This window comes from Bos taurus, chromosome 8 (genome assembly GCF_002263795.3).
Source record: "Bos taurus isolate L1 Dominette 01449 registration number 42190680 breed Hereford chromosome 8, ARS-UCD2.0, whole genome shotgun sequence".
Taxonomy (NCBI): Eukaryota; Metazoa; Chordata; class Mammalia; order Artiodactyla; family Bovidae; genus Bos; species Bos taurus.
This window is the reverse complement of record NC_037335.1, coordinates 74,620,731-74,643,021: the sequence shown is the minus strand read 5'-3', so window position 1 is coordinate 74,643,021 and position 22,291 is coordinate 74,620,731. Positions and strand designations below refer to the sequence as shown.

The 22,291-nt window shown below is 45.6% G+C and overlaps 2 protein-coding genes and 1 non-coding gene across 4 annotated transcripts in view; all 3 read right to left on the bottom strand.

Annotated features, from left to right (window-relative positions):
• EPHX2 (epoxide hydrolase 2) overlaps nucleotides 1-22,291 on the bottom strand; it is a 71,174-nt gene that overhangs the window by 19,131 nt on the left and 29,752 nt on the right. For both annotated transcript variants that reach the window (XM_005210301.5, NM_001075534.1), the window contains 7 exon segments: nucleotides 19,092-19,166; nucleotides 13,751-13,846; nucleotides 13,159-13,237; nucleotides 9,634-9,668; nucleotides 7,389-7,415; nucleotides 5,630-5,715; nucleotides 498-609 (listed from right to left, as the gene is read on the bottom strand). In XM_005210301.5, coding sequence (XP_005210358.1) covers nucleotides 498-609; nucleotides 5,630-5,715; nucleotides 7,389-7,415; nucleotides 9,634-9,668; nucleotides 13,159-13,237; nucleotides 13,751-13,846; nucleotides 19,092-19,166 — 510 coding nt within the window.
• LOC781381 (nascent polypeptide-associated complex subunit alpha-like) lies at nucleotides 10,114-10,909 on the bottom strand. Its single transcript, XM_059889494.1, is given in 2 exon segments — nucleotides 10,114-10,819; nucleotides 10,821-10,909. Coding segments are annotated over 2 exon segments (648 nt in total). The 5' UTR covers nucleotides 10,869-10,909; the 3' UTR covers nucleotides 10,114-10,219.
• TRNAR-ACG (transfer RNA arginine (anticodon ACG)) lies at nucleotides 22,109-22,181 on the bottom strand. Its single transcript has one exon. It is a non-coding gene; the product is annotated as a tRNA-Arg (tRNA).

Sequence of the window (22,291 nt, the reverse complement as noted above, 5' to 3'; positions counted from 1 at the left end):
GGTGATACCTAGAAGCCTCCCACATCTCTCAAAGGACATCTGCAGGGGCTCCATCTTTTAGGCTCCAGTGCTGTTTGTAACTACAAACATCACTCCTCAGTACACAGAAATATCAGGTCCCAGGCAGGAAGCCAGGAGGTGTTCACAACTAGAGGTGAGTTTCACCAGCTGCTTAGCCAGAGAACTAAGAAGAGGTGGCTCCAAACGAATGCTCAAGCCCCCTGCTTCCCCATTTCAGAGAAGCAGGAGAACCCCATCCACCACACTGCTGTTCCATCAACATCCCAAATACACACACACACACACACATGCAGAATTGCCATCACTCAGGAAGGACCAGCTGAGCTCAGCTTCACCTAAGCCTTCTTGTGAAACACCTTTCTCACTGAAGCCACAGAAAACTCAAGAGGGCAGACACAGATCAGACCATCAGGGAGAAGGAGGGAGGAAGGAGAAAGAACAAAACCCTCGGTGGGCTGGCAGGGCCCTGAACTTACTGGTTCCTGGAAGTAGAGCTGGTAATTGAAGGTGGGGGTGGCCTTGATGATCTCCATGGTGGACACTTTGGGATTTGACGGCATGAAGGGAGTATTCAAACTGGCCACTGCCCTGTGGGAAGAAGAGGTGTCAAGACACAGACCCCATAAGAAGACAGTCTGCAAGGACCAGAAAGGATCTTATGTATCAAAACGTAGATCGGAGTGGGGGAGTGCCACATACATGATCTTACTTCAGCAGTGCATAGACAACAGGACCTAAAACTAAACCACCCTTCTTGACTTTCCAGTCCAGTGCTTTTTTTTTAAATTTAATTTTTATTTATTTTATATACCCCAATACAAAACCAAAGACATTTTTTATTGAGGTATGACCAATTAACAATGTTGCGGTAGTGTCAGGTGGACAGCAAAGGGGCTCAGCCTTACATATACAGGCATCCATTTTCCCCCAAATTCCCCTCCCATCCAGGCTGCTGCATAACATTGAGCAGAGTTCCCTGTGCTGTACAGTAGGTTCTTGTTGGTTATACATTTTAAATATAGCAGTGTGTACACGACCTTCCCAAAGTTCCTAACTATCCCTTCTCCCCAGCAACCATAACTGCAGTATTTCTCACCTACTTGCCTTCGACAAAGACATGCACACAAGCATGCCCTCATGTATGTTACATGCAGTATATCTATCTTGATTAGAATAAGTGCATAGCATAATCTTTCTCTAGATTTTAAAAACACAGTCATATTTCCTTCCTTCCTTCACTCACTGTTTCCTCTGTGTTGAGTGCAATTCCATGCCACATACTAGGGGAGAGAAAACATAAAACCAATACTCCAGGAGCTTACTATGGTCTAATAGGAAGCCTAGACAGATACATGCATGTGTGCTCAGTCGTGTCTGATTCTTTGCAATCCCATGGACTGTAGCCAGCCAGGCTCCTCTGTCCATGGGAGTTCCCAGGGAGGAATATTGGAGTGGGTTGCCATTTTCTTCTTCAGGGAATCTTCCTCACCCAGGGATCAAACCTGGGTCTCCTGCATTACAGGCAGATTCTTTACCAACTGAATTACTAGGCTTCCCATAGGAATAAAAGAGAGCGTGAATTTGAAAGACCCCATGAATGCAGAACTAACAGAAGTTGGCCAGGAATACAGTTAGCTTGACTGGTTGGCAAGAATTCCATATCCCACTCTTACCTTGGGGAAACTTCCTATGAAAGAAACAGATATATAGGGGATTCTCTTGGTGGTCCACTGGTTAAAGCTCTGTGCTTCCAATGCAAGGGGTGTGGGTGTGACCCCTGGTCAGGGAGCTAACAACCCACATGCCACTAGGCATGACCCACGCCCGCCAAATAAACAGTTTAAAAAAATCCCATTAAAAAAAACCAGATATATGAAATTATTAAAAAACAGATATATAAAAAATATACATATTTTATATATAAAATAGGAGCAATGGGATAATCAGGGCAAAAGAAATAATCAGAGGAAAGACTGGTAAGGCTTACTCCATACCAGCCAATAGAAATATAATTCAAACCATACATGATTAAAATTTTCTAGTAGCCTGCAGTGCAGGAGACCTGGGTTCAATTCCTGGGTTGGGAAGATTCCCCTGGAGGAGGGGATGGCAACCCACTCCAATATTCTTGCCTGGAGAATCCCCATGGATATAGGAGCCTGGCAGGCTACAGTCCACAGGGTCACAAAGAATTGGACATGACTGACTAACTAAGCACAGCACAGTAGCCAAATTAAAACCAGTAAAGAGGAATATGTGAGGTTAATTTTAAACATTATTTAATATTAATTAATTTGATATTAATTTTAATTTAATGTTAACTGAAACGTTAATATTTAACCTAATATATCAAAATATTAATAATTTTAATATGTAATCAATATTAAGAATTATTAAGAAGCTATTTTACATTCTTTTTTTCATACTAAGTCTTTGGAATCTGGAAGGCATTTTCTACTTATAGTAATCTCAATTCAAACTGGCCACATTTCAAAGGTTCAATAGCCATTATTAGTGCAAGTTATGGTACAAATCTCATTGGAAAAGACTCTGATGCTGGGAGGGATTGGGGGCAGGAGGAGAAGGGGACGACAGAGGATGAGATGGCTGGATGGCATCTCTGACTCGATGGACGTGAGTCTCGGTGAACTCTGGGAGTTGGTGATGGACAGGGAGGCCTGGCATGCTGCAATTCATGGGGTCGCAAAGAGTCGGACATGACTGAGCGACTGATCTGATATGATGGTACAAATAAGTTATATTTATGCCTATAGGTTTCTAATGATACCATAGTGAACCCATTTTAAGTGCTATTTAAGTCACAAGTCAAGAAACTATAACTTTTACTAAATACTTTGGACAGAATGGGGTTTTCTTTTTAATCACCTTGACACACTATTTATTCCATATTAAAAAACCATCACTAAATGAGATGATAGCACGTAAATACTTAAAGACTACTTAGTACATATAAACTGCATTAAGATTAGAAAAAGCTGAACCATAGCCTCCTGGCAGCAGCATCTTTAGAAAGGATATAAAACAAACAAGGGAGTACATCCTTATTTTAAATAGGTCCTCAAAGCTTATTTGAGTAGAATGGCAAAACCATGATTCAAAGAAATATTCCACATCAAATGTTACCTTTTCTTTTTCCTTCACTCATTGTCTGAATAGAAAGGCAGAGATCAGTGCTATCAACAATATTTTTTAATAAAAGATGCTCCCAGACCCAGAGATGCGCAGTCCTATTCTCTGGAGACCCAGAGATGTGAGACCCTGAGAGGGTCTCAGCTCCCTTACAACCTCCCAGGAATAAGGTAACAGGGCTGATTTGATGAGAGCAGATGGAGGAGAAGCTACTACCCCAGAACCAACAGCAGACATGGTGGAAACAGCACAGGGAGAAAAGAAACAGGAAACCAGAGCACGCCTGCGTGTTTCAGATCTGATGTTATTATGCACAAAATTTCACTTGGCTCATGTTAAATCTTTTAAAATTCTCACAGGAGAGAAAGAGACAAAGAGAGAGAGACTAAGTTTAATAGAACAGCAATGTGGAGACCATATGTTGTTGCTCTATTTCTTTTTGTTCCCTTCAAGAAGCATCCAGGGACTTCCCTGGTGACCCAGTGGTTAAGAGTCTGCTTTCCAATGCAGGGTCTGTGGGTTCAATCCCTGGTCGGGGAACTAGGACCCCACGTGCTGAGGGCAACTAAGTCACAACTAAGGCCCGGTGCAGTCCAATAAATAAAAAAAGAAGAAGAAGAAGCCCCTAACATGGTCTGCAGAGTAACTTTTTGGTGAAACTGATTCTTGAGAGCTGATTTCTTACCTTGCTTTTGAATGAGAGAGAAAAAACAGAGAGAGAAGCTAAAGAGATCAGAAGAACAGAGCACAAAAACTTAAAAACTATTTTAGGAAATGTTTGATTTTTTTCTGGTCTTTGAGATCACCCAACCGTTTGAACTGGGGTTGAACTGAGCATAAACATTTTTAAAATTTCTCAAGTGTTTCCATTTGTATAAAGTCTGCCAAACAAAAAGTAATTGGGTTAGTTAGGGAAACACAGAGGACTCCTAAGGATAATGTTTTAGTTAATTTGCTAAGATAGAAGGCTGAAATGGGAGGTCAGACAGGCTTTAACTGCAGTTACCAACTCAAGTGGTGTGTGGCCACAAAGACCATCTGACCCTCCAGGTTCAAAACAGGTCATCTGAAAGCTCCCATGGGTGCCCTGAAATGCCATTCTCAAAACAATTATGAGTGATGTGATCATGATCATGAAATATCACTCCAACCTGACTTCTGTACAGCATTTTGCAGGGGAAGTAGCCATGTGTGTGTGTATGTGTTCAGTCATTTAGTTGTGCCAGCTCTTTGCAACCCCCTGGACTATAGCCCTCCAGGCTCCTCTGTCCATGGGATTCTCCAGACAAGAATACTGGGGTGGGTTGCCATTTCTTCCCCCAGGGGATCTTGCCAGCCCAGGGACTGAACCTGTGTCTCCTGCAGCTCCTATATTATCAGGCAGATTCTCTACCACAGAGCCACCTGGGAAGCCCTGGAAGAGTTGGGCAGGAGTGGCAATCACCACTTTGTGGTTGAAGAAACCAGGGCCTAATGTGTGAAGTGAGTTGTCACACAGCCAGTTTAGGGCAAAATCGAAAGCTGCATTTTCTGACTCCAACCAGGGCTAAAGTCTTTCCTGGTCCTCAATTCTATGAAGCTGACATCCCTGCTACCTCACCCACTCCCCTCAAAGCCCACCCTCATTGTCCTGCATTCTGGCTACTAGGGTGCTGCATTATTCCCTGCATTACTGGTGACTGGGACAGGCCTGGTGCCTAAGACATTAGCTCATTAAACTGTCCCTATTAAGAAATGGAATATTTTCTGCCATATCAGTAAACAAAGGATGTCGCAGTCATCAGCAACTGCAGCCCTCCAAAGTGAGCAGGTAAGCCCTGAACTCAGGAACTCAGGAAAGAAAGAATACCTACCATCTAGGAGCCATCAGACTGAAGCTACTCCCTAAGTTGAGCCCTGAGAAAACTCAGGATGTAAAAACACAGCATGCTGGCCTCAGACAGCTGAAGTGCACGTCAAAGGCATGGTTTCAGTGAGCCCAGACTCTTGCATCTTCCCATACATGGGAAGCATCTTTCCATACATGGGAAAGTGCTCAATTCCCTTAACTTGAGATATCTCGTTTTCTTTAATTAACAATCAACTTAAAAAAAATTATTGGAAGATACTTGCTTGACAATATGATGCTGGTTTCTGCCATACATCTGCCATCTGCTGCAAAACTGCTATACAACCTGGCCCCCGCTCACCTCCTCAGAGCAGTTTCTCAGAGCTATCCAAGTCACTGTCTCCAGGCTGCAGTCCTCACTTTGCTGCAAATAAAACTTACAACACTCAAGTTGTGAAAAATTTTTTCAATTCTACTCACACACCAGTGAGCTAAGGGAATAAGGTTTTACCTTCTCAGATAACAACCTACCATTTTCAAGATGTTTTCTGGAACTCAAGACCTGAGAAAGGATTTTAGGGAATTCAAGTCCGGTCTGACCCTAACTCTTGATGCCCATTGCCTAATTACCTCACTCTCTCGGGGTGGAAGAGAGCGATGGTCCACACCAGCATGCCGCCCCAGTCGTGGCCAATGAACACAGCCTGAGAGATGCCCTAGGAGGACAAAGAAAGGGGAAGAGTGTGAGCAGGTTCCTGGGATGGGGGATAGGTGCTGAGAGCTGAAGGCCTGGTTCTCCCTTGAGGTCCAACCATAGCAACTACTTCCAATGTCCACTGTCTTGAAACCTCTGTCCCCACGTGTGGGCCCCACAGACCTGCCATACAAACAATTGGCCTTTTAAATCTTCTTGGAAGACTGAGGCCACTGGCCATGAATTCCCTCTCTACCTTCTCTCCAATCAAAATTTTTTTCACCTTCTTTCCTCCTATTTGTCTTAAAGTTAGAATGACTCCCCTCCCCTCCTGTGCTCATCTCACACTGAGTGGTTATTATTCTGTTCCCCATTCTTTTGGGATCTTCTCTCCCCTAAGTAGCCAGGAGAGCCTCAAAAGCATCTTATATCTCCTGATTTCTCCCTGGAACTTCCTCTTCTCTGCTGCTGTAACCACGAATGACCACACTCCCTTCCATGGAAGACCTACTGTGTCACAGGCTCTTTGTCTTCTAACGCACATTTTGCAAATGAAAGATGGTTCACAGTGGTCAAGAGACTTGCCCATGCTGCACGGATGATAAGTGGTGGAGGTCCCAGGTGGAGGTCAGACCCAGGTCCCCCAGCCTAAGGACTTCCCAGGTGGTGCTAGTGGTAAAGAATCCACCTGACAATGCAGGAGACATAAGAGATGCTTCCCTGGGTCAGGAAGATCCCCTGAAGGAGGGCATGGCAACCCACTCCAGTATTCTTGCCTGGAAAATCCCATGGACAGAGGAGCCTGGTGGGCTAGTCCATAGTGTTGCAAAGAGTTGGACACTACCAAAGTGACTTAGCATGCACACAGCCCCCAACCTAAAATTGGGCTCCCTCCTCTATCCTACCTACTGATCACATTTAGGGCCTTCAGATCCTTCCCAGCCTCACTGGAAGGAAGTGGGCAGGACACAATCATTAAAAGAATGATACAACCATTAAGATCAGGATATCACAAAAATCTGTTAGAATGTACTAGGCCCAAGATGGCAAAGGTTCGACCTCCAATAGACCTTGAGCCTCATTATACACTCAAACATTCTAAACCACGTTAAATGAAGGCATTAGATTTTAAATATTTCAAAAGGGGTGTAACTTTTAAAAAGTTGTGTAATATTGTTGTTCAGTTGCTAAGTCATGTCCAACTCTTTTGTGACCCCATGGGCTGTAGCCTGCCAGACTCCTCTGTCCATGGGATTTCCCAGGCAAGAATACTGGAGTAGACTGTCATTTTCCTTCTCCAGGGGATCTTTCTGACTCAGGGGTCAAACCCACATCCCCTGCATTGGCAGGCGGATCCCTTACCACGGAGCCACCTGGGAAGCACTGTGGGAATATTAGGATATTTTCCAAACTTCTTAACTTGGCACTAAGCCTCTCCACCTGGCTTAAAGCCAACAAAGATATCCTATCCTTCGGAAGATGCTTTTCATAAAACAAGAAGCAAAACAAATTCATCTGTGTATTCTCCAAACCTGTCTTTGTGGTCCCTTCCCACCCACCACCCCCACTTCCCTGGCCTGTGCCACTCCCTTGAGAGCTCTGACAGATGACATCTTCTAGGATTATATCTTTTCTTTAACTGCCCAGCCCCAAACAGAATTCTCCAAAGAGATCAGTTCAAGATAATTAACTTACCAACTTATCCAGGAAGGTGATCATGTCCTAAGAAAGAAAGCACACAGCAAAATCAGAACTGTAGCCATCCAACTCAGCAGTTTGAAGATTAGAATTACTGTGTTTGCCTTTTTTACAGTCTGAATTGTGTCCTCCCCAACCACAATCCCATCCCCAAATTCCCCTAACCCAGAATATGGCTGTATTAAATATCTGAAAGTAGAGTCATTTAAAAAGTGATGAAGTTAAATGGGATCATTAGGATGAGCCTTAATCCAATATAAAAGGGAAAACAACTATGGCTTCCTGTTTCTCAGCCCCGCTCCTCCAAAAAGACTCCCAGGTAACTTGTCACACCATCTCTGCCTGAGCCAACACAAAGGGCCTCTGCTCAGTACAGTAAGTCTACAGAGCTGCATATACGGAGCCCATAAGGGTGGGGCCCTGGGCCAGTAAGATTAGTGTTCTTATAAGAATAGCCCCAGAGTTGTTCTCTCTCCCTGCCATGTGAAGACACAGCAAGACGGCAGTCACCTGCAGGCCAGGGGGTCCCTCACGAGAACTTGAGCCTACTGGAACCAGATCCCAGACTTTCAGCCTCAAGAAAGAGGAGAAATACATTTCTGTGGTTTAAGCCCTCTGGTCTGTGGTGTCTTGTCATGTAAGCTCGAGCCGACTAATGCATACACTAATGGGGAATTTAGCTGAGAGATTCCCAGAAACTCCATGACGTGCAAAGTGGCAGCACCCATGAGGTTCCCGATGAGGAACCAACAGACTGTCTGATGTAAGAGCATCTCCAAGGGGTGAAGGGTGCAGAACTGTGGTCCAGCTACAGTGACTGGGGTGAACTGAGTCCCCCATCAGCAAGAAAAGTGATTAAGGAGGAATGTGGGAAATGAAATAAACACAGGAACCCCTTTACCTTCTCCTCCTAGCTGATACTGTCCATACCACTCCCTCAGCACTAAAGTTTTATTCATAGCATCTCTCCACTTCCTTCTTTCTTTATCATTCCCTTAATTTATGGGTTCTCAGACTGGTTCCTCAGACTTGCCTGAGCACGGGCACTGTTTGCCGAGTCCACAACTCTGCTTTGGAAGCAACTCAGAGCATGGGCTTTGCTTTTTGGCAACTTACAGAGGCTGTTCACAGGCTAGAGTGAAGTCAGGGTCACTAATTCCAGGGCAGCCAGAATCCTGTGCTGTTCCTGGGACCACTTCATTTCTAACAAGAAACAGCATCATTCTCACAGTTCCCTGAAGGATCTCTGGTCCTGGGGAAATCATTTCCAGAAGGAAGGTCCTGGATCCATACATATTCTCAGGGGTCTACCCAGATAACTATCCACTGGAAAACTCACTAAGTGTACTTTTTCTGTATGACAGGTAGGCTTATACCTGGGCAGGCCACAGTCCCCTCATCCTGCCAGTAATAAGCATTTGTAATTTTAGCATAATCAGTGGCATCACCAGTTTCCAGGCCACACAGGAGGCTGTTTCTTCCTCCCGGTCCCTCCAGCCTTTGCTTTTGCTCTAGGGCTGATGGAGGTTTGGGAGCAAGCTCTGAGATGAGGGTCCCCCTCCTAATGGTGCTTATGCCTTAGAATAGGAAGACCACTGCAGTCTCCAGTCCACACACCCACTCCCAGGGTCTGACCAAAATGTCTTTACCAAAATAAAGTGATTTTTTAAAATTCTCAGGATAGAAAGTTGATATGGTGGAGCAGTTAAGAGCAGGAGCAGGGGAGCTACTATAGAATTCAAACCTGGCTCTAAAACTGTTGACCTCAGGCAAATTATATGACTCCTTGTACTCAATTTCCTTTTCCATCAAACACTTAGAAAAATACTTGATATACAGGGTGTGCGTGCATGCTGAGTTGCTTCAGTCATGACTCTTTGCAACCCTATGGACTATAGCCTGCCAGGCTCCTCTGTCCATGGGATTCTCCAGGCAAGAATACTGGAGTGGGTTGCTATGTCCTTCTCCAGGGAAACTTCCCAACCCTGAATTCCAACCAGCATCTCTTACGTCGCCAGCTTTGGTAGGTAGGTTCTTTGCCACTAGCACCACCTGGGAAAACCTACTTGATATACAGTAAATGTTGGCTATTATTTCAAAATATTTCAACCTTCAGAAAGAACTTATACCCAAATGTTGTGAAATGCTGCATTCTTAGGACTTAAATCACACTTCTGTCTTTTATCAATGAAAACACAGGATGGAAAATAAGTTACAGATGTTACCCAAAGACCCTTCTTACCTTGCTTAACACTTCCAAGGAATATTCTTCTATTTCTGCAATTATAAATAAAAGAAACATTTAATTTAATTTAATTTGTGTGATTAAAAATTCAGTTCAGTTCAGTCTCTCAGTCATGTCCGACTCTTTGCAACCCCATGAATCGCAGCACGCCAGACCTCCCTGTCCATCACCCACTCCTGGAGTTTACCCAAACTCATGTCCATTGAGTTGGTGATGCCATCCAGCCACCTCATCCTCTGTCATCCCCTTCTCCTCCTGCCCCCAATCCCTCCCAGTTACCAACAAACTAAAAAGGCCCCTTAGCAAAAAAAAACGTATCTTATTACATGATTAGATTGATACAGTCTGTACAAGGGATTCAGGGAAGATTACAATAGAGATGAATGAAAATAAACACTTAAATAATTAAAGAAAATACCCTTAGACATCTTTCCTGAATATCTGGACTGAGTCCTTCCTTTTTTTTTTTTTAGTTCATCCAACAAGAAGCCATAACTTTATTAATGATAGAAACAGTACAAATTTCAAACCCAGCTGCAGTTACTCTTTTGAAACACCAAAAAAAGGTCCTCTTTTCAGATGGTTACATTGTTAATTCCATAATAGCATTTACAATATCATTACTGTTGTTCTTCAGGGCTCTGACTGCCTTTGCTCTGGACACATTTGCTTGTGACATAACCAATTCTATGTTCTTAACTTCCACACCTGTTTCATCAACCTCTTCCTCTTCACTCTCCTCTTGTACAGTTGGAGTCTGTGTGTTTTCTTGGATGTTTGAGACAGCTTCACCTTGAACTTTGAATTTCTCAGCAGCTGCTAACTGTGCTTGCTGAGATAAATCCTCAGTCTTGGCTTCCCCCAAAACAATGTAGGTATCTGAACCTGGGCTCTTGTACACATCTGGTTTTGTGATGACAAAAAGGATATTCTTAGATTTCCGGATAGTGACTCTAGTAACCCCTGTAACCTGTCGAAGACCCAGTTTGGACATAGCCTTCCGTGCCTTCTTTTCACTCCGGCTCTGTTTTGCTTTACTGACTGGTTCTTCATCGATTTCAGCTGCTGCTGCCAGCTGAGCTTGTTGTGTGGTTGCCTGTGTAGAATCCTGTTCCTCAAGTTCTGGGACTGATTCATCACTATCAGATTCTGTTCCAGACCCTGTCTCAGCCTGGGGCTGTGGCCAACTTCTGCTCTGTAGCAGGGACGGTGTCTGTGGCTTCACCAGGCATTTTGTGCGGGGAACGCGGAACCAAGATGGCGGCAGAAAGAGCTGAATCCTTCCTTTTATCTAAAATGCTTCTGTGTCATTCAAGAGGTAGTAAGCTGAGGCTGAGTTGACATGATGACATTTAGGGAACAATCATAGAGGCACACTCTTGCCATGATAGGCTGAGTGGCCTGGAGGTGGCCCCTGAGTGCCTAAGAGCCCCAGCCCATGTCAGCGGGTTTCCAACTCAGCATAGCAGGGCTGATGTGAATGTGGCTGCAGCAGCTCAGGAAAGGGGTGGTGAGCCACTGCCTGGGCTCACTAAGCTGCTAAGAGCATCCTTGACGACAGAGGGACCAGCAACTCTGCTGCACACCTGACTGCTTCTCATTCCCTCCTCCACATGGCATTCTTAAAGGTTGGGGGCTGAGGAACCCTCTGACACTGATAAAGACAATGCACTCTTGGGCAATCCAGTGCTTAAGACTTTGCCTTTCAATGCAGGGGGTGCAGGTTAGATATCTGGTCAGGGAGCCAAGATCCCACATGCCTTGTGGCCAAAAAACCAAAAACATAAAACAGAAGCAGTGTTGTAACAAATTCAACAAAGACTTTAAAAATTGCCCTAATTAAAAAAAATCTTAAAAATATAATGGATTCCTCCCTTCCCAGGGGAAATGCTCATAAACCCACATGTGGTCTCAAGGGTTCACAGGCCCTGACATCCTCGGATGGGCTCCCACTAGGGCCCATAGATGCCGGGTTAAGTAAGAATCTGGCCTGCAAATTACGGTATGATTCAGCAATTCCACTTCTGGGTATATATGCCAAAGAACTGACAGAAGGGATGCAAAGAGATATTTGTACACCCGTGTTAATTGCAGCATTATTCACAATAGCCAAAAGGTGAAGCCATCCCAGTGTCCATCAATGGATGCATGTATAAACAAACTGTGGTCTATTCATACAACAAAATATTGTGTGTGTGTGTGTTCAGTCCCTCAGTGGTGTCCGACTCTTTGTAACCCTGTGAACTGTAGCCCGCCAGGCTCCTCTGTCCATGGGATTATTCTGGAAAGAATACTAGTGTGGGCTGCCATGCCCTCATCTAGGAGATCTCCCCCACCCAAGAGTCAAACCTGCATCTCCTGAGGCTCCTGCATTGTCAGGCATATTCTTTTATCACTGATCTACTGAGCCTCCCACAATGGAATATTATTCACCCTTAAAAAGGAAGGAAATTGTGATACAGGGTATAACATGGATGAACCCTGAAGACATTATGCTAAGTGAAATAAGTCAATTACAAAAGGATAGATACTGTATGATCCACTTAGATGAGGTACCTGGTGAAGTTTATAGAATCAGAGAGCAGAAGGGAGCTTGATGGAAACTGAGGGGAGGGAGAATGGGGAGTCACTGGTTAATGGTCCAGAGATTCAGTTCTGCAAGCTGAAAAAAGAAGCTGCTGCTGCTAAGTCGCTTCAGTCATGTCCGACTCTGTGTGACCCCAGAGACGGCACCAGGCTCCCCCGTCCCTGGGATTCTCCAGGCAAGAACACTGGAGTGGGTTGCCATTTCCTTCTCCAATGCATGAAAGTGAAAGGGAAGTCGCTCAGTCATGTCCGACTCTTTGCGACCCCATGGACTTCGGCCTACCAGGCTCCTTCGTCCATGGGATTTTCCAGGCAAGAGTACTAGAGTGGGGTGCCATTGCCTTCTCTGAAAAAGAAGCTGCTGCTGCTGCTGCCAAGTCGCTTCAGTCGTGTCCGACTCTGTGCGACCCCATAGACGGCAGCCCACGAAGCTCCCTCGTTCCTGGGATTCTCCAGGCAAGAACACTGGAGTGGGTTGCCATTTCCTTCTCCAATGTAGGAAAGTGAAAAGTGAAAGTGAAGTTGCTGAGTCTTGTCGGACTCTTAGCGACCCCATGGACTGCGGGGTCCACCAGGCTCCTCCATCCATGGGATTTTCCAGGCAAGAGTACTGGAGTGGGGTGCCATTGCCTTCTCTGGAAAAAGCTAGATGGTACCAATTACACTTTATACCCTCACTGACTCACAGGAGACTCCCTTGGGGGCACAGACGGCTGAGTTTCTTATATTCATTCAGAGTATGAGGACCAGAGTCATCTGGGGCCCAAAGTGCACAGACATGGACACTGCAGGAACTGGGAGGGGATGGGGTAAGTCAGACCTCCTGGAAGGGCTGCCTGCTCTGACATGAGACCAGGGGAAGACAGTACAGTTGGAGAGCTCAGACAGTCAGAGGGCATGACTCACACAGGAACAGCTGTAAAACAGCTAACTCACCAGGAGGAGCAGATGACTCTCCGTAGCCTTTCATGTCCACAGCTAGGACCCGGAAACCTGCCTGGGCCAGAGCAGGGATCTAGAGCACAAACATTTCAGAACCCCTCTGGTGTGGTCTCATTAGTATTTTTTGGACACTCCCTCTTTGCTTCTTATAAATGGCTTGATTCTAAGTGCCACATGATACTACCTGGAATCCTTGCCATGGGGTTGGAATCTCACTGGGATGGGGCTGCCATGGATGGTGGTAGGGTTTGTACACTGCATCTACTGCGACACGAGAGAGAGTAGCTTTCCTAGTAAAGACCTTGCAGATTTTTATAATCACTACAGACACTTCCTAGCAGGTGGCATAAAGCATCTTGAGGAAGTCGACCTTTATGTAATCTGCAAAGAGATTATAGGAACTAGCACAGCTCTGAGCTGTGAAGCCATCTCCAACCCCAATATTTCAGAGATATCACGGTCATCCTTGGGAGACGATGCTCCACAGCAAGGTGTCAGCTTCTTAACGATAGCCAAGGCTGGGTCACACTGTCTAGATGCTTCCCTCCCCTCACCTGACCGTGGTGTTTCTCCCAGTTTCCCTTACCTGATACCTCCAAGAGAACCAACTCTCAGGAAATCCATGGCAGAGGCACACGACAGGGCCAGAGCCCAGCTCCACAAAATGCAGACGTACCCCTGGCTGTAGAAGAGAGAGGGGAACAGGGAGTGATCACAGCCTGCAGGCCAGAGGGAACCAACACCTCTTCCCAAGACCACACGGCCATTTCAGTATGCTGCCAGATCACTTGCGCCTGGCCTGGCTTTCTCAGCGAAAACCCCCAATGTTAGAAGAAAATGTCTGAGAAGAGACAAATGGTCAAACTGTGCAACAGAAATAGGCAGCTTCACTGGAACAAGAAAAGCATGAAAAGAAGATCATAATGTCAATCCCAAAGAAAGGAAATGCCAAAGAATGCTCAAACTACCGCACAATTACACTCATCCACACGCTAGTAAAGTAATGTTCAAACCTCTCCAACCCAGGCTTCAGCAATACATGAACCGTGAACTTCCAGATGTTCAAGCTGGTTTTAGAAAAGGCAGAGGAACCAGAGATCAAATTGCCAACATCTGCTGGATCATCGAAAAAGCAAGAGAGTTCCAGAAAAACATCTATTTCTGCTTTATTGACTATGCCAAAGCCTTTGACTATGAGGATCACAAAAAACTGTGGAAAATTCTGAAAGAGATGGGAATACTAGAGCACCTGACCTGCCTCTTGAGAAACCTGTCAGGAAGCAACAGTTAGAACTGGGGACTGGTTCCAAATAGGAAAAGAAGTACGTCAAGGCTGTATATTGTTACCATGCTTATTTAACTTATATGCAGAGTACATCATGAGAAACGCTGGGCTGGATGAAGCACAAGCTGGAATCAAGATTGCAGGGAGAAAATCAATAACCTCAGATATGCAGATAACACCACCTTTATGGCAGAAAATGAAGAAGAACTAAAGAGCCTCTTGATGAAAGTGAGACAGGAGAGTGAAAAATTTGGCTTAAAGCTCAACATTCAGAAAACTAAGATCATGGCATCTGGTCCCATCACTTCATGGCAAATAGATGGGGAAACAGTGGCTGATTTTATTTTTCTAGGCTCCAAAATCACTGCAGATGGTGATTGCAGCCATGAAATTAAAAGACACTTACTCCTTGGAAGAAAAGTTATGACCAACCTAGACAGCATATTCAAAAGCAGAGACATTACTTTGCCAACAAAGGTCCGTCTAGTCAAGGCTAAGATTTTTCCAGTAGTCATGTATGGATGTGAGAGTTGGAATATAAGGAAAGCTGAGGGCCGAAGAATTGATGCTTTTGAACTGTGGCGTTGGAGAAGACTCTTGAGAGTCCCTTGGACTGCAAGGAGATCCACCCAGTCCATCCTAAAGGAGGTCAGTCCTGGGTGTTCATTGGAAGAACTGATGTTGAAGTTGAAACTCCAATACTTTGGCCACCTGATGTGAAGAGCTGACTCATTTGAAAAGACCCTGATGCTGGGAAAGATTGACGGCAGGAGGAAAAGGGCACAACAGAGGATGAGATGGTTGGATGGCATCACTGACTCAATGGACATGAGTTTGGGTAGGCTCCAGGAGTTGGTGATGGACAGGGAGGCCTGGCCTGCGGTGGCTAATGGGGTCGCAAAGAGTTGGACATGACTGAGTGACTGAACTGAACTGAATTGAAGTGAACGTTGGAAAACAAACTGATTTTGCTTTCCTCCCTAAAAGGCCCTCATATCCTGTCAGGGTTTCTGGTACCATATGTATTGCATATTTTAAACTAGGGGCTGGGGCTTTCCTGGTGGTCTAGTGCTTAACAATCCTACTTGCAATGCAAGGGACACCAGCTCCATCCGAGGTTGGGAGGATCCCACATGCCACGGGGCAACTAAACCCGTGCACCACAACTAATGAGCCTGCACTCTGGAGCCCAAGAGCTGCAGCTACTGAAGGCCGTGCACCCTAGAGTCCATGCTCTGCAATAAGAGAAGCCATGGCAACAAGAAGCCTGAGCACCACAACTACAGAGTAGCCCCCTGCTTGCTGCAACTAAAGAAAGCCCTCGAACCGCAACAAAGACCCAGCATAAACAAAAATGAAATCAATTAATTAATTAAAAATAAAGTAAACTGGGGGCTGCTCTCGTGCAGGGCATAATATTCAGATGAAGGTGCAGAACACCGTGATTGTTACGTTAAAAGCCGTTTGTCTCTTGAATGTGAATTTTTTTCCCCAGCTCTGCTATACTTCTGGTCTTTGGTGGACTACACAGGTGTGCCTAAGACTGCTCGGGCTGAAAATCCACCTTCTTCTCTACTCCTTGGCTTCTGCTGACATTTTCCAGGCCTCTCCCAACCTCGTTGCAGTGGGTGTGGCCGTGTGACTTAGCCAGTGCTGCCTGAGTGCAAGAGCCCTGAGTTCCATCTGGGCCATAAACCTCTCTCGCACCTGGTTCCCCCTCGCTTTTTCTATCTGTACCCGAATGGACTGGACTGTGAGGAAGGAAGAACCTGCAAAAAGAAGAAGCCTGGGTGCTTGAATGACTGTGAGGAGAGAGCCCATTCCCAAACCACAACGGATTTCGCTGCCAGACAGAAACAAACTTGGGAGTCAAGCCACTGGAAGTGTGGGGCTACTTATTACAGCATCGAGCCTACCCTGACCATTACAGCAGGGTCTAAGCAAAAGAGCTAAAGCAATATATAGTCAAAGCACCCTATTTTCTCCTCAAAATACATATCTTTAAATTTCTAATGGAAATAAATGAAAAAAAAAAATAAGCTCCATCTTATGGAAATCTACTTGGAATGACTCTATTTCACTGCAGGTCATACAACTCCAGGGTGGGCATTCCAAACTGGAAGTTTCACTCATAATTCCCAATGAGCTATTTTGCTCAAGAAAATATCAGGCTGATGTTTCACAAACTATTTCATGGACAATAGTTGTTGTTGTTTTTTTTTTTTAAATCAGAATATGTTCTATAGTCTTTCCTTCAGTACTTGGCAAAGAAAGGGAATTGAACTTTTTTGTTTAGGCAACAGTTAATATGCATGGGGTCGCTAAGAGTCGGACACGACTGAGCGACTTCACTTTCACTTTTCACTTTCATGCATTGGAGAAGGAAATGGCAACCCACTCCAGTGTTCTTGCCTGGAGAATCCCAGGGATGGGGGAGCCTGGTGGGCTGCCATCTATGGGGTCGCACAGAGTCGGACACGACTGAAGTGACTTAGCAGCAGCAATATACTTTAATTTGTAAAACTTGACTTTTGCATGTAAAATTGTTATTTAGTCGCTAAGTCATTGGACTCTTTGGCGACCCCATGGACTATAGCACACCAGGCTCCTCTGTCTATGCGATTTTCCCGGGCAAGAATACTGGAGTGGGTTGCCATTTCCTTTTCCAGGAATTGAACTTTAAATTCTATACTCCTTTATATTGAAAAATATTACAGTGCTTTTGTTCAGTCAAATGATCCTAACCGCCCTCTGTTCTTAATGGATCTTAACTAAAAGGTTTGTTCTTTCAGCTGAGTAGCTCAGCAAACACCTGCACTTTCCCATCCTTTGAACAACTTGTTAACACAACTGTCATTAAGCCAGAAATCGGAGATCTATTATTAGCCCACTTTGAGTTTCACTGGCATCAAGGCAACAGTACCCTCAGAGCCTAGGATCCCCAGAGGCCACTACCCCAGTCCTTAAGTTTGGGGTGAGGCCAGAGGAGGTGGTTAGGCAGCTCTGAATCACACTCCTTCAAGGTCAAATAGGAATCTATTGAAACTGGCTGGATATGCAAACATCAGGAGGATTGTGAGAACAAACACTGTCCACTGGGTTGGAGACGCAGGGTCACAGCCCAGACCCCAGCCCCAGGCAAGGAGGCCCTCATGCTGATTCAGTATTAGAGATGAGGTCTGGAGGGAGCTTATGAAACCTTCACCACTCCAGGAGTACCCAGGACCGCACTCACTGATGCTCACCAGAAACGCCCTTTCTCACTGTTCAAATCCCACTCATTCTCTGATGCCTGCTTCGCCACTGAGCCTTATCCCCAGCAATTACATTATAGTCACTTTCTCCATCCCCATAGCACCCATTCTGAGTACCTGAGTCACTGCCAGTAGGGCCATATCCTGTGATGTCACCATGGGAAATATTTTCCTGGCAGACTGCAGACCGCACAAGTCCCGAGGTCATGGAAGACCTCCATTCATCTAGGTTGTTTCTTGAGGTGCCGAGCAAACAGCAATGCTCCCTGAATATCCCTGTGGCTCTCCTCCAGGACATCAGGCACCCCCCCACACACACCCAGGTCCCAGACCCGCACAGCTCAGGACACCTGCTCTCTTTGTCCTCAGCTCTCTTCTTTGTGGAGCATGAGGCACAACACCCCATGATCAACACAGGATATTTCAGTTAATCCTTACAACAACACCAAGACCAGGTATTAGCACCGTCACATCACATAGCTGTGTATACTGAGGTTCAGGACATTAAGAAATGTACACATATGTGTAGACTTAGTAAGTGCCAATGCAGGATTCTAACTGGTTCTTTCCGGCTCCAAAGCAACTGTTGGGGTTTTTTTTGTTGTGTGTCAGCTAACCCATAGCTATACTTGCTTTTATAGTTTAAGTAGTAACAGTGCCAAATGAAGAAAGATCCCAAAATGAACCTGAGTAGATGTCCCAAAGCCCTGTCCTGTATGCCAACTGGGTCGGAAGTCAGGGCCCCTCTGCACATGGCCTTGGTCTTGCCGTAGCTCTGATCCCTGGGCTTAAAACTGGCCATCTCCCTCTTTTTCTTTTCCCTGCATTTTCCCCAGGACAGGTCTGGTGCCTCCCTGCACCCTTCATATCTGGCTCATGCCTGACACAAAGGAAGGCCCCAATCACACCCGCCAGATGAAATAATGAAATTAAGTGCCAGACACACAGGATGTGCAGGCCAAGCAAGGCCCCCACATGGCCTGTTGTTTGGTGGGAGTCTGATCACACTGGCCCACATCTGTTGTCAAGTTTTGAGGAATGATGCTTTTGTTGTGTTGTTGTTTAGTTGCTAAGTCATGTCCAATCTTTTTTGACCCCATGGACTCTATAGCCCACCATGCTCCCCTGTCCTTGGGATTTCCCAAGCAAAAATACTGGAGTGCGTTGCCATTTCCTTCTCCAGGGGATCTTCCTGATCCAGGGATCGAATCCATATCTCTTGTATTGGCAGGTGGATTCTTTACCACTGAGCCACCAGGGAAGGTGGATGCTTGTGGGAAAGGCCTTTTCCCTATAAATGGTGGGTGTGCAGCTCCCCAGGAGATTTCACAAATGTACATGGGCTGGTTGGAGAGGACTCGGCTGACAGCGAGAGCGCATGGACTCACCTTTATGGGCACGTATCCATGGGTCATGGTGCTTGGATCACATGAGATGGGCTGGGGGGCTGAGGTTTGGAGAAGCTGAAAGTAAGAGACACACAGTAAGGGAGATGGCTCTGCTTCTGTCCACAAGACCTCTGAGTTCACACAAAGTATTGCAAGACAGCCCCAAGTTGTGCCATGGACTCCTGAGCTGATGAGGTGACTGACCTACTGGCCCCCTCTCCCCTCGGGTCATAGCCAGGCTTCACTCCCTCCATTTCCCCTTGGGTCAGTGGAGTCTGATAACTGAGTTCTGGCCAATGGGTAGCAGACAAAAGAGTATGGCCCATGCAACTAGAGGTGATCATACTGAGAGAAGCAACTCAGAAAGAGAAAAGACAAATACCATATTGTCACTTATAGGTAGACTCTAAAATACACACAAATGAACCTATCTGTGAAAGAGAAACAGACTCAGACAATAAACAATAAGGCCCTACTATAGAGCACAGGGAACTATATTCAATGCTGTTGTGTAGTCGCTAAGTTGTGTCTGACTCTTTTGCGATCCCATGGACTGTAACCCACTAGGCTCCTCTGTCCATGGGATTTCCCAGGCAAGGCTACTAGAGTGGGTTGCCATTTCCTTCTCTAGGGGATCTTCCCAGACCAGGAATCGAACCTGCATCACCTGGATTGCAAGAGGATTCTTTACCGCTCAGCCATCAGGAAGCTCATGGAAAAGATTTTTAAAATGCATGAAAAATAAAAGAAGAAGAGCGTGGTCTGACCACCAGACCTGTGAAAATCCACATGCAAATAATGGAGGAAGTAGACTGTGAAACTGACCTCCTTTTAAAAATGGAAGAGTCTGCCTGGGAATCTGTAGAGGGTGAGACTGGTGGGTCTCCACCTATGCAGTGTTCAGAAAGGACCCAGGGTGAGGTGACAGGGATGGGCAGCTGGGTGCCTCTGACAGTGATGAGGGAGTCAAGACAGCCCCCAGGGCCAGTGTACCCTGGAGTCCTTTTTCTAATGTGTCCCCAACTTCCCAGATCACACACTAGGGGCTGTCTCCCTGATTCCATGGGTGGGGAAGGTGGGGATTTCCTCCACACACATGGTTCTCCCATGTTTTTGTCCAGCTTATAAAGCCCACTCATGACTGATTCCCATAGCCTTTCTGACAGATAAGAGGCACTTCCCTCTTTAAAAAGGAGTGATTAGCATTTTTCCTTACACCTTCCCCATGCCTCTTAGGAGGACAAGTGGGACATAGTTTACTTTCCCTATTATAATAAGGCCGGTGTGTGTGGCTCAGATGTGATGAGGGGATAAATCTCGTAAGTGGGAGCAGCAAGTGGCCACTCTAATCCCAGGTTTGGCGCTTCCTTCTCTGCTGCACAAGGCTTCTGGGCTTTCGGAAAGACAAATCAAGCTTGGGAGAGATGCTCTAACGTTGTGAAGTCATTGTGCTGTGTGTGCTATGCTAAGTTGCTTCAATTGTCTCTGACTCTGCGATACTATGGACTGTGGCCCACCAGCCTCCTCCGAGTCCATGGGATTCTCCAGGCAAGAAAACTGGAGTGGGTTGCCATTTCCTTCTCCAGGGGATATTCTAGACCCAGGGATGGACCTGAGTCTCCTGCATTGGCAGGTGGGTTCTTTACTACTGAGCCACTTAACTTCCCCCAAAAGACCCCTCAAGGCACCACTGTGGTCTGGCTTTGTTTTCACCACATGCTTTGTGCAAAGGAGGCACCACTATTATTGAAGATCTACAATGACTGTGTAAGAGATTAGAAAATATATTAATATATCTCAGTCTCTGCCTGGCACAGAGCTCATGAAGCCCTTGTAAATTCTTAAGTAGTAACAGTGCTCATTGAAAAAGCAAGAGAGTTCCAGAAAAACATCTATTTCTGCTTTATTGACTATGCCAAAGCCTTTGACTCTGTGGATCACAATAAATTGGAAAATTCTGGAAGAGATAGGAATACCAGACTACCTGACCTGCCTCTTGAGAGATCTGTATGCAGGTCAGGAGGCAACAGTTAGAACTGGACATGGAACAACTGACTGGTTCCAAATAGGAAAGAAGTATGTCAAGACTGTATATTGTCACCATGCTTATTTAACTTATATGCAGAGTACATCATGAGAAATGCTGGGCTGGAAGAAGCACAAGCCGGAATCAAGATTGCCAGGACAAATATCAATAACCTCAGATATGCAGATGACACCACCCTTATGGCAGAAAGTGAAGAGGAACTCAAAAGCCTCTTGATGAAAGTGAAAGAGGAGAGTGAAAAAGTTGGCTTAAAGCTCAACATTCAGAAAACGAAGATCATGGCATCTGGTCCCATCACTTCATGGCAAATAGATGGGGAAACAATGGAAACAGTGGCAGACTTTATTTTCTTGGGCTCCAAAACCACTGAAGATGGTGATTACAGCCATGAAATAAAAAGACACTTACTCCTTGGAAGGAAAGTTATGACCAACCTAGATAGCATATTAAAAAGCAGAGACATTACTTTGCCAACAAAGGTCCCTCTAGTCAAGGTTATGGTTTTTCCAGTGGTCATGTATGGATGTGAGAGTTGGACTGTGAAGAAAGCTGAGTGCTGAAGAATTGATGCTTTTGAACTATGGTGTTGGAGAAGACTCTTGCAAGTCCCTTGGACTGCAAGGAGATCCAACCAGTTCATCCTAAAGGAAACCAGTCCTGAATGTTCATTGGAAGGACTGATGTTGAAGCTGAAACTCCAATACTTTGGCCACCTGATGCGAAGAACTGACTCACTGGAAAAGATCCTGATGCTGGGAAAGACTGAGGGCAGGAGGAGAAGGGGATGACAGAGAATGAGATGGTTGGATGGCATCACTGACTCAATGAACATGAAGTGAAGTGAAGTGAAGTCGCTCAGTCGTGTCCGACTTTTTGCGGCCCCATGGACTGTAGCCTATCAGCTCCTTCATCTATGGGATTTTCCAGGCAAGAATACTGGAGTGGGTTGCCATTTCCTTCTCCAGGGATATTCCCAACCCAGGGATCGAACCCGGGTCTCCCGCGTCGTAGGCAGACGCTTTTACCATCTGAGCCACTAGGGAAGCCAGTGAACGTGAGTTTGAGTAAACTGCGGGAGTTGATGATGAACAGGGAGGCCTGGCATGCTACAGTCCATGGCATCACAAAGAGTCTGACACGACTGAGCGACTGA